Source organism: Pelobates fuscus, chromosome 3 (genome assembly GCF_036172605.1).
Source record: "Pelobates fuscus isolate aPelFus1 chromosome 3, aPelFus1.pri, whole genome shotgun sequence".
Taxonomy (NCBI): Eukaryota; Metazoa; Chordata; class Amphibia; order Anura; family Pelobatidae; genus Pelobates; species Pelobates fuscus.
Genome location: NC_086319.1, coordinates 381,891,731 through 381,904,214, shown reverse-complemented (window position 1 = coordinate 381,904,214; position 12,484 = coordinate 381,891,731). Strand labels below are relative to the sequence as shown.

Genomic DNA, 12,484 nt, shown 5'->3' with positions numbered 1-12,484 from the left:
TACTGTAATAAGATGTTACAGGGGTAATAAGGCACTCAGGAGCCGGGTTACTGTAATAAGATGTTACAGGGTAATAAGGCGCTCAGGGGCCGGGTCACTGTAATAAGATGTTACAGGGTAATAAGGCACTCAGGAGCCGGGTTACTGTAATAAGATGTTACAGGGTAATAAGGCACTCAGGAGCTGGGTTACTGTAATAAGATGTTACAGGGTAATAAGGAACTCAGGGGCCGGGTTACTGTAATAAGATGTTACAGGGTAATAAGGCACTCATGGGATGTTAACATGTTAATATATCACCTGGTTCTGGATTGAGTTGGGATGTTGCAGGAGCTTCTTGGGCTTAACGAACAGCCCCTGTGTAGTCAGTGCTCCTATTGCAAACTTGCTAATGCCCAATGGGGGTATTTCAGCTTGGAAAATGAGCTCCTGCTCTGCTTGCCCTTTATCCCTACGTACGGCCTTTGTGAATTCAGACACAGGAACCACCTGTTATGTAAAGAAGAAAAGATTGACAAACAAGACGTTGGATTGACATTGGAAAGCACAGTCCAATTTCTTCCAATGAGAATCCAATCCAAGTTCTGCACTTTATTTGTCCAATGAAGGTTTCTACACTTTTTTTGTAAACATGTCAATTAAGAGCGTAGAAAAAAAAGTATTAAGAACTGCACCACTAGCAGAGCTATTATAAAGCTGCAGCTTAAAAACAAGGTCTGCACATACAATCCCATAATAAAAATCTCTCTTTCTGCTTCCTTCATTCACCAGAGCTATGCACCATCTTCTGCTACAGGGCAATAGCGCTTTGAAAATACTTTCTGATCCCCTTCAGAACTAATGCAGACGAGCTATAGTGTGTATGGAAGGTATTACAGCAATTGTGACTATCACAGGCATACTGAAAGTCGGCTTGATCGTGATACTCTGGGGATACTTCACGAGATAGTTATTATATTTCCCCCCTCCCTAAATCCCCTTCTGTCCAGAGTTCTTGATTTAGCGTTTCTCAACAATTCTTCACAATATTGTTTTGAGATACATTGATCTGTTTGTTTCAATAAAAAAAAAAATAAAAAAAAAATATTAAATAGAATACTAAAGAATAGAAAGGATTACCTCACATGCAGTTGGAGCCTCAGATTATACATTTTGCACCATAACTGGCCAATAGGTTGTCTAATCTATTAAATATCTCAATCTCTTGGTCTCTGTGACACAGCTCTCTCATGGTTTTCCTTTTATCTCTCCCAACGCTCATCCAGTGTCTCCTTTTCTAATGACACCTCCTCCCCTCGTCCTGTCTCGGTTGGAGTCCCCTAAGGCTCTGTCCTTGGTCCCCTTCTATTTTCTCTTTATACTGCCTCTCTTGGCAAACTTATTACCTCTTTTGGATTCCACTACCACCTGTACGCTGATGACACCCAGATATATCTCTCCTCCCCGGACCTCTCCCCTGCCGTCCTGCAACGTGTCACTGCTTGCCTTTCTTCCATCTCTGATTGGATGTCCTCACGCTTTCTGAAACGCAATCGCTCTAAAACCGAGCTCCTCGTCTTCCCTCTTCCGAATACTCACATCAGTCTATTATTGCAAGCGCACTGTCTTGGCGTTATAGTTGATTCGGCCTCACATTTGAGCCTCTCATCCAAATCCTGTAGATTCCACCTTAAAGGAACACTATAGTCACCTAAATTACTTTAGCTAAATAATGCAGTTTTAGTGTATAGATCATTCCCCTGCAATTTCACTGCTCAATTCACTGTCATTTAGGAGTTAAATCACTTTGTTTCTGTTTATGCAGCCCTAGCCACACCTCCCCTGGCTATGATTGACAGAGCCTGCATGAAAAAAAAAAACTGCTTTCACTTTCAAACAGATGTAATTTACCTTAAATAATTGTATCTCAATCTCTAAATTGAACTTTAATCACATACAGGAGGCTCTTGCAGGGTCTAGCAAACCATTAACATAGCAAGGGATAAGAAAATCTTAATTAAACAGAACTTGCAATAAAGAAAGCCTAAATAGGGCTCTCTTTACAGGAAGTGTTTATGGAAGGCTGTACAAGTCACATGCAGGGAGGTGTGACTAGGGTTCATAAACAAAGGGATTTAACTCCTAAATGGCAGAGGATTGAGCAGTGAGCCTGCAGGGGCATGTTCTATACACAAAAACTGCTTTATTAAGCTAAAGTTGTTCAGGTGATTATAGTGTCCCTTTAACCCCTTAAGGACACATGACGTGTGTGACACGTCATGATTCCCTTTTATTCCAGAAGTTTGGTCCTTAAGGGGTTAAAACCATAGCCCACATCTGCCCCTTACTTACGCAAGATGCTACTATGGAGCTTGTCCATGCTCTAGTAATTTCCCGCATGGATTATTGTAATCCTGTCCTAATTGGTTTTCCCAAAAGCCGTATTGCCCCGCTACAGTCTGTAATGAATGCTGCCGCCAGTCTCATTTTCCTTTCCTGTCGCTCTTCTCACATCTCTCCCCTCTGTCAGTCCTTACATTGGCTCCCTGTATCCTATAGGAGTCAATTCATTGTACTAATCCAAACCTATGAAGCACTGAACAATTCCAGCCCTTCTTATATTTCCTCAAAGATCCATAGGTATGAACCTTCTCAGTCTCTCTGCTCTGCCCGTGACCACCTCCTGACCGCTGCTCGCACCCGTACGGCCAACTCACCCTTGCAGGACTACTCGCGGGCGGCTCCTCTCCTATGGAATAGCCTGCCTACCGCCATCAGACTCTCCCCTAGTCTTCAATCATTTAAGAAGGGCGTTAAACCCATCTCTTTAGGAAAGCTTATGGCCTCTCAGAGTAACCTCTACCTCACATACCCGTCTCTTGTTCTTTAATAAAGAGCAGCACTTTACTCTCCCCTCCAGCTCTGCCTCATTCCCACCTTGTTTGATTGCTATTTCCTGTCCTAATGTTTTTTTTGTTTTGTTTTTTATTAAATAATTTTTATTTACTTTATAAAACACTTAATGAAACACGAAAGGGCGTGATCCAATCCTCCCAAAACATAAATTTTCCAAACAAAGGTATATATGTTTTACTTTACACAGAAAGCTGCATAAACCTTCTATTAGCATGAAATACATGTAACAAAGCAAATGTGAAGAAAGACAAACATGACAAGACAGACAATATCGGTCAGTCCTCATCACAGTATAATACTAGGTCAGAGAGCCCACCATCTACTACTCACAAATTATGCATAGGGCCAAAGATCCAGCCAAGTGACTAAACAATAATATATAGACCAAGAACCTTAACGAAACAGGGTAAACATATCAAGGATCGTCTCTACGTATTAAAGCAATTATTTCACAAAATTGAAAACGTATTTGTCCTTTCTAAAAGGGTAATATATAACTCCAATATTCTATAGTTAGAAATTAAGTTCGTAGAATATACACCTTTTTCCATCTCTAACTTGGGTTAGCACTTGGGTTTTAGGTTGATCCTTAGTAGGAACCTCTATGCTTCTCCAGTTTCTAGCGATTAGGATCTTAGTTGCCAATAGGCAATGAGTAAGAGCCATATCAGTTTTTTGATTCGTATCCGATCCTATTATATGTAATAGAGCCAATTCTGCCTTTTGTTCAAGGTGTTTGTCCCCCAATAAATGGAAAATATTGAAGGTCATATTCCACAAGGATTTAATTCTGGGGCCAGACCACCAAATATATAACATCGATCCATCTGGATGGAAACAGCGCCAACAATTAGGCAGATTAGTCTGTGAAATTTTAGCTAATCGTAGAGGGACCATGTACCATCTGTATGCAATTTTAATAAAAGTTTCTAAAATATTCAGACAATGAATATCTTTTTTTGGCATCAAAAAAGACCTACACCAGATATCCAATGGAATATTTATCGCCAATTCATCTTCCCATTTTGTTAGTGCCTTGGGAATATCCTGGCCTCCCCTCAATCCTATCAATTCTGTAGCAATCGATATCACCTTTTTAATTTCATAACCTGAGAATATGTTTGTTATCAGACCCCCAACTCTACCATCAAGGGATAGCAAGTTTCCTTTAAGGAAACTCTTAATGCTGAGAAAATTAAACACTTCTCTAGATGGTAACTCTAATAAGGTCTTTAATTCTTCAACACTTTTCAAATGCTGTCTATTCTTAAGATCCGATATTATATAAGGAGAATTTCTATACCAGCTTTTTACATTTATATCCGGCAGGATTTGTTCTAAAGATTCAATATGAATTTTTCCTAGGATATTATTATTAATATTAAAGGACCACTGGGGGGCGGAGCCTGGCAGCCAAGATGGACAGACGTGCTGTCCTTTAGCTCCAGCACGATCCAGCACAAAGAACCCTAAAACTACAAAACCCCACGCTGGTTACAGCAAACCAACCACGGAGGACTGGCCGGTAAAGAGTGGGAACAAAACGACACTGGGAAATCTGTGCCAACAGCAAAGAAACCGAGGCATATGGCTGTGAGGCCTAGCATGTGTGGTGACCTGATGCCTGGGGGAGGCGGCCGATCTCCCGACATGGGGCTCGCTCCACACGACAAACCTCCTGCCGACCCGCTACCCCCCCCCCCTCTGGACCGGCGGGGGATATCCTGGTCCCCACTGGGGAAGCCTTACCTACAAGAGGGGCATCTCCCAATGCAACGACCGCCGCATGGCGCGCCTAAGATGGCCGCCGAGCCTGAATGCTCGGCCCTCTCGGAGAGCCCTGAGATCCAAGCCTGGAGAGCAAACTTCGAGAACAGATTTGATATGGTGTGCCAAGCCTTCTGGGAACGCATCCGTCAACGTACCCAGGATACAGTCCTGCCTGCAGATCCAGGGATCCCAGCTCCTACCTTGGAGGGCCGACGCGAGTCTAGGTCAGGTACTTGCAAGAAGGGGAAGCCCACCAACCGCATACGCAGCCTACAGTACCCTCACAACCCGAAGATACCTCTGGCGAGCAACCCAGAAAAAAGGAGATGAAAGCTCCCGACGCAAACAGGGAAGACTCTTCCTGGTGCACAGAGAGAGCTAAGCTCCGACGCTGCGGCCCATACCCAGCCACCAAACCACAATACGATACCAGGCCCAAGAAACCAGTGGACTCATGCCTTCCAAGGTCAACAGCCTGCCACAGATAGGCGTCGGTTAAACAGCCTCATGCAGGTCCCTTGGGGTCAAGCTTTATATTAAGGGCTTGGGATAAATTGACTTGCTGCTTCCTCTGCTCGATTTATTGTGGGGGTGCAACCCAGTGGTTATTTTATTTTATTCCATCCTGCATCTTATCTAACCGTATAATGCATTCATTTGTTATGTTTTACTTTATTTAGCATCCATGTGAGTAAAATCCTTGGCTTTCAAGCAAAGTTAATGTTCCTTACATGTTATCTACGTTATACCTATCGTGCCTAATAACTTGCATGACTTTAAACTACTAATCCCATTTAATCCCATTTAAGCATCCTCAGGCATCATCCTGTTTACTTACAAAAAAATGTGCAGTACAATCCCATGAATACTCTAATGTTAAATGCAAATGTTTTTTTTTTTTTTTGTAAATCTCTTTTTTATTGAGGCAAAAATGTATGTGGGTACAGAAAGTAAAAAGGGAGACAATAACATTTCAAACAAGTCAGGGATAATACAGTGCAAGGCATATCGTCTCTATATAATGCTAGCCTCATTTTTTGTGTAAAATATCAAGGTTACGTCAGGCGGTTATTCAGTTGCTGGATATATAAATGCATGCGGAGACTAGGTTAAGGAATCTAAAAGTTATGTAAAGTCGAAGTATACAAGCTGAACAGTGACACAGTACGACGTCTCTTATACAGGGCTGTCTCATGCGATACCTCGTGAGCAGGTTAAACGATTATTGACAAGAGCAGCTTAGTTACAGTATTTTCAGCGGTTCTGTAGTCCAGCCCAGATAGGGTGGCTGGGAGATTTAAGGCTAAACTATGGCCAACATGGCGCGTGTGTGAGTGTAATATGCTTGTCATTAACAGGCTATGTATCGAGGGTCATTTTATATGAGCATAAGAAGACAATAGGATATCATAACAGTACATACCCCGCTTATATCTGTAATATAAGGCCTATCTAACCATATAACAGGATTAAAACTTATATGATGCAAGAAGGTAGCTATGTAAAGCCAGTTAGTATGGCTGGAATATGCAAGCCATGCCCAGTGCTATAGATGTGTAGAATAACTTGCATAATAGTCATAGGTAGGCACTGTCTTAGGAATGGTAATACAATCTAAGTATAAGAGCATAGGTAGCGAGCCAAGTCATATAAAGAAGAAATGCTAATGATATGGTTCTATGTCAAACAGATGCACAAGTGTTGCACGGCTGTGCTATTCATAAGTCTGGCTAAATGTCATACTGGGACATCGGAGCATCGCTGGGTCAAGGAGTCCTGATAGTGACGGTTTCGCAAACCTTGTGGATCAGTCCTGGTGGGGTGTACAGCTCCCGGCTTGGTCGCTGGCCCCGGCCCACTTCCTCAGCCGATCCCTTCCCGTGGCTTTGTGATGATTGAAGTTGGAGGGATCCGCAGGGTGCAGGTGTGTTGCGCGGCTGTGAAGACCTCCGCCTGGCCCCAGGTCTCGTGTGGGGTCTGCATCTCGGTGCCACAAACTCGGGTGTACATGTAGGCAGAGTTTTTCCCTGCTGGGGCGCCACGGAGGACCCTGGTGGTTCTGCGCCGCCAGCGGCGGTTGGGCCTCCGGCGATGTGGTCGATGCCGTGGAGATAATCTCCCCTTGACCCTTGGACAGTGTGATAGGTCGGTGGTCGGTGCTGGACTAGGAGGGTGAGTAGTGTCCGGGGTAGGCCCACTCTTCCTCTGCTTCTCTGTTTCCCCTGTCGGGCCTTCGGGTGATAGGAAGGGTCTCATGAGGAGTTGTTCCCACCTGTCCCAGAATCGCTGAAATGCCAGGTCCAGGCGTGTAAGTTGCGGGTTCGTGGGCGCTGGCCTCGTGAGTTGGGTTGCGTCCGCCATGTTGCCGGGTCTGGAGCATTCAGAACCCAGGCTGGAGTGGGCAGTTGGAGGTCGATGGGCAGTATGTGTCAGCGTGGTAGGGACCGGGATAACCCCCGCCGGTCCATAGGGGGGGGAACGGGGACTCATATTCTGCCTTGCTGTAATTGTGGACGGCGGGAGAGCGGCCGTCTCCCCCACCGCCACCATGCTTGTAGGCCGCAACATTAGGGGGTACTGACCCGCTGCCAAAATCGACGTTTGTGGTGTCAATTTGCAGGTCTCGGATTCCCCAGTCGAGTGGGTTCCAAATCGAGTCAGCTCGCGGTCTCCGTTTGTCGGAAATCGGCAGTAAGTCGGATCAGCTACAGGAGCAGCAGCGACATGCGTCTGCTCCCTTCTGCGGTCAGGCCCCGCCCCCCCCAAAATGCAAATGTTTTAAATAAAAAAGAAAAGTGCTGTGAACCTGACATATTATGTACGCTATTAGATAATCTTTTGTGATGCCCAGTGCAATGTCTCTGTTAATGTGTAAATCCTGCAGAGCACTACAAAAATAAAGAATTCAAAATAAAAAAATATTAAAGGACCACTATAGTGCCCTGAGGGTGCCCCCACTCTCAGGGTCCCCCTCCCGCCAGGCTCTGGAGAGAGGAAGGGGTTAAAATCTTACCTTTCTCCAGCGCCGGGCGGGGAGCTTTCCTCCTCCTCCCTAGCGACGTCATCGGCTGAATGCGCATGCGCGGCAGGAGCCGCGCGCGCAGCCAGCCAGTTCATAGGAAAGCATTTACAATGCTTTCCTATAGACACTGGCGTCTTCTCACTGTGATTTTCACAGTGAGAAGCACGCAAGCACCTCTAGCGGCTGTCAATGAGACGGCCACTAGAGGCTCTAGAGGCTGGATTAACCCTTTAGTGTAAACATAGCAGTTTCTCTGAAACTGCTATGTTTATAAAAAAAAAAAAAAATGTTAACCCTAGCTGGACAAGGCACCCAGACCACTTCATTAAGCTGAAGTGGTCTGGGTGCCCGTAGTGGTCCTTTAAGTTTCTTCTTAATAACTTTCCACTCTTTGGAGAAGGATCCGAGAAGAGTTTTCTGATAGGTTACATAGTGAATATTTATTACTTGCATCACCCCATAAAAGAGGTTTTTTTTTTTTGTTTTTTTAACTCCGGCTCTATATGATTACCTTTTATACCATGCTTGGAATTGAGCCTCCTTTGTTTGCAATTTGCTAGCATGAACCAGCATATTCGCCTGGTATGTCTGACTAATTAGGGGATAACCCATACCACCCTGATAGCCTTTCTTTGAGAGAGTAAAAGTATTAATTCTTGGCCTTTTGCCTTTTCAGATGTAATTAGTAATGCTACTTTGAATTATATTTAGCCAATGTGTAGGAATTGAAAGGGGAAGCATACGGAACATATATGTGCACTTCGGAATTATGAAAGCTTTGATTGGATTTATCCTACCCCACCAAGCTATTTCATGAACTCTCCATATTTTCAGTAGTGCATTAGTCTCCTTTAATAATTTTAGAAAATTGGTTTCCATAGCTCGCGTTGGATCAGCAGTAATTTCTAAGCCCAGATATATAAATTCCTTATTAGTCCAAATAAAATCATAATTTTTTTTTATAGAAATTAAAATATAATTTTGAATATTTATCACCATAGCTGTTGTTTTACTCATATTCAGTTTATAGTTGGAAACTATACTATAGTTCTCAAATTCTAGCATTAGAAAAGGTAGGGAAATATACGGATCAGTGATAGATATTAATATATCATCCGCATATAGACAAATTTTCCAGTCGTCATCCTGACACCCAACTCCCTTAATCCGCTTATTACTTCTGATATTATTAGCTAGTGGTTCAACAGATAACACATATAATAACGGGGAAAGAGGACAACCCTGTCAGGTCCCCTTTGAAATAGTAAACCATTAAGAACATAAATCTCGGCCCACTATTCTAGCCATGGGATTAGAATAGATTGCACCCACAGCATTCAAAAACCAACCCTCAAATCCACATTGTTCCAGTGTGGACCGAAGGAACTCCCATCCAGAGTAACCTCTACCTCACATACCTGTCTCTTGTTCTTTCATAAAGGGCAGAACTTTACATTCTCCTCCCGCTCTGCTTCACTCCCACCTTATTAGATTGCTATTTCCTGTCCTAATGTGTTTTATACCCCACCTCCTATAGACTGTAAGCTCATTTGAGCAGGGTCCCTCTTTGTCCTATTTATAGTTAAATCCCCCCTCTTATAATATTGTAAAGCGCTACGGAATCTGTTGGTTCTATATACATGGCGATAATAATAATAATAAAATAATAATATGTTCTTGTTTTTATGCCATTTTCATGTTAAAGAAATTAATAATGACTCCTCCTCTTACCTCATTTCGTATAGGCTCACCAGAGGAGCCAAGCACCAAGTACTTGCGACCACTGACAGGGAGGCGGACGTTCCATGTGACACTGCGTCCAAGAGGGTTGTAGAGGATCACATTGAACTGTCGGTATAAGACACATAAATAAAGAGAGAGACCAGGGGTTTAAAGGAAGTAAGAAAGAAGCATTGCATTGAAAAGGGAGAATAGAATGATGAGAAATGAGTGAGCAATGAAAGACTATTAACGTGTTCTTGACAAGGCTGAGATTAACTATAACTATGTAGTTTTAGGGGCAAAGATAGGTCACAGGAGATTGGGGATACTCTCCTAGTCTGGCTGAATATATATTTAAAGAAACAATCTATACACATCAGTAAGCAGAAGACCATCTCAAAATGCACACGTCAAACTTTATATTCTGCGTTCCAATCGCATCAGCTAAATAGCAGGAAGATGAAAACAACGTTATAAATCAAAGTTGGACACTTTGATTGAATTAAGCTGAGAGTTTTAACCTTAAGCTTAGAAATACCATTTGAATAAAATAAATAAACCAGCACAGAAACCAAAAGACTTTTGGAAAAATTCCACCAAATATCTCATAACAATTAACAAAAAAAAACTCTGGGTCTGTACATCCCATTATTACAGAACAATAAACGGAACCAAATCCCACTACTCTACATTACACTTTGACGCATGGTATTTAACAATAAAACAAATAAACAAACAAAATAAAAAACACTGTTTTTATCCATGTATAAACCCCCTTATACACAAATAAATGTATTTCTATTTACCCACCGTAACAGAGGATTTTAAACACACTGTGGCGCCCTGGTTCCCTTTTTCTCTTTCCTTAAAACACATCAAATCTGTATCCTACTTTGAGGAACATTGCGGGTATTGTGTGTCACTGTAAAGAGGATTGTGTGTATGTGGACCACTGTAAAAGACTGTAGGTACATGTAACAGTGATTGTATACTCACAGTTTTGGCTGCCTCCGAGAACGGACACACACTGATGTTCAACAAAGTACAAAACACAAAGTTTTCCTTCGTTCCCATCAAATTGGAGAGAGCATTACTGATGAGAGTCTGCAACACAGAACAGAAGGAATGGATTAACAGAAGGGAGAAGGAGAAAGTGAAAGAAACGTAAATCAATCAAATTAAAAAATAAAATAAAAAATAGTAATAGCAAAACAATAAACACATCCCTAATGACTGTCATGCGAGTTATAATTTATCAACAGCTGCAAGCTGTGTTCAATTTGGAGAGCTGTACAGTTCATAAGAGTCAGTCATTACATAGGGTTACATAAACGCAGTAAGTACCTGGCAGGAGTCCCATCCCTTATACAAGCGGACATTATAATCATCGGCCACAGCCTGCTTAGCTGTTCCCGTCACTGCATCGTGATGCTGAGCAACACCCATCGCACGCCCTGACAAAGAAAGTGAAAGAAACATTACAGGAGTAAAAATATATTCACATAATAGTTTACTGTAATAAGATGTTACAGGGGTAATAAGGCGCTCAGGAGCCGGGTTACTGTAATAAGATGTTACAGGGTAATAAGGCACTCAGGAGCCGGGTTACTGTAATAAGATGTTACAGGGTAATAAGGCACTCAGGAGCCGGGTTACTGTAATAAGATGTTACAGGGTAATAAGGCACTCAGGAGCCAGGTTACTGTAATAAGATGTTACAGGGTAATAAGGCACTCAGGAGCCGGGTTACTGTAATAAGATGTTACAGGGTAATAAGGCACTCAGGAGCCGGGTTACTGTAATAAGATGTTACAGGGTAATAAGGCACTCAGGAGCCGGGTTACTGTAATAAGATGTTACAGGGTAATAAGGCACTCAGGAGCCGGGTTACTGTAATAAGATGTTACAGGGTAATAAGGCACTCAGGAGCCGGGTTACTGTAATAAGATGTTACCGGGTAATAAGGCACTCAGGAGTCGGGTTACTGTAATAAGATGTTACAGGGTAATAAGGCACTCAGGAGCCGGGTTACTGTAATAAGATGTTACAGGGTAATAAGGCACTCAGGAGCCAGGTTACTGTAATAAGATGTTACAGGGTAATAAGGCACTCAGGAGCCGGGTTACTGTAATAAGATGTTACAGGGTAATAAGGCACTCAGGAGCCGGGTTACTGTAATAAGATGTTACAGGGTAATAAGGCACTCAGGAGCCGGGTTACTGTAATAAGATGTTACAGGGTAATAAGGCACTCAGGAGCCGGGTTACTGTAATAAGATGTTACAGGGTAATAAGGCACTCAGGAGCCGGGTTACTGTAATAAGATGTTACAGGGTAATAAGGCACTCAGGAGCCGGGTTACTGTAATAAGATGTTACAGGGTAATAAGGCACTCAGGAGCCGGGTTACTGTAATAAGATGTTACAGGGTAATAAGGCACTCGGGAGCCGGGTTACTGTAATAAGATGTCACGGGATAATAAGGCACTCAGGAGCCGGGTTACTGTAATAAGATGTTACAGGGTAATAAGGCACTCAGGAGCTGGGTTACTGTAATAAGATGTTACAGGGTAATAAGGCACTCAGGAGCCGGGTTACTGTAATAAGATGTTACAGGGTAATAAGGCACTCAGGAGCTGGGTTACTGTAATAAGAATGGCCAGTGAAGTTATCACTAGGCTGTAATGTAAACAATGCATTTTCTCTGAAAAGACAGTGCTTACTGCAAAGAGCCTGAAGGGAATGATTCTACTCACTAGAACCAATACAGTAGTGTCTCTTTAATGCAATAAGTTGTATTACAGTGAAAATATAGTTTGATTATTAGTACTTACTAAGCACAGAGCTGTCACCAGTTCCATATGGTCCATTCCTTGCTGCCATTCCTGTTAAAGCCTCCAACTGGTTACAGACCTAAAATATATAAAGAAATAAGAAGAAATGCATTTTGTTTAACATTTCTTGTGAAACATCAATATTAATATTAATAAAGATTAATAGCAACAAATATGGATGAACAGGTGAAGTTTGGAAGACATGGGCCTGTTGGGCAGAATAAAATATAGATTGTTACCCCC

The 12,484-nt window shown here is 42.6% G+C and overlaps 1 protein-coding gene across 1 annotated transcript in view; it reads right to left on the bottom strand.

The window, feature by feature from the left end:
* MAN2B1 (mannosidase alpha class 2B member 1) overlaps window positions 1–12,484 on the bottom strand; it is a 57,640-nt gene that overhangs the window by 12,534 nt on the left and 32,622 nt on the right. Inside the window, exons 10-14 of the mRNA XM_063449596.1 lie at window positions 12,242–12,320; window positions 10,754–10,863; window positions 10,406–10,513; window positions 9,419–9,535; window positions 301–489 (exon numbers count right to left, since the gene is read on the bottom strand). Of these exons, the coding sequence (XP_063305666.1) occupies window positions 301–489; window positions 9,419–9,535; window positions 10,406–10,513; window positions 10,754–10,863; window positions 12,242–12,320 (603 nt within the window). The remainder of the gene's footprint in view (window positions 1–300; window positions 490–9,418; window positions 9,536–10,405; window positions 10,514–10,753; window positions 10,864–12,241; window positions 12,321–12,484) is intronic.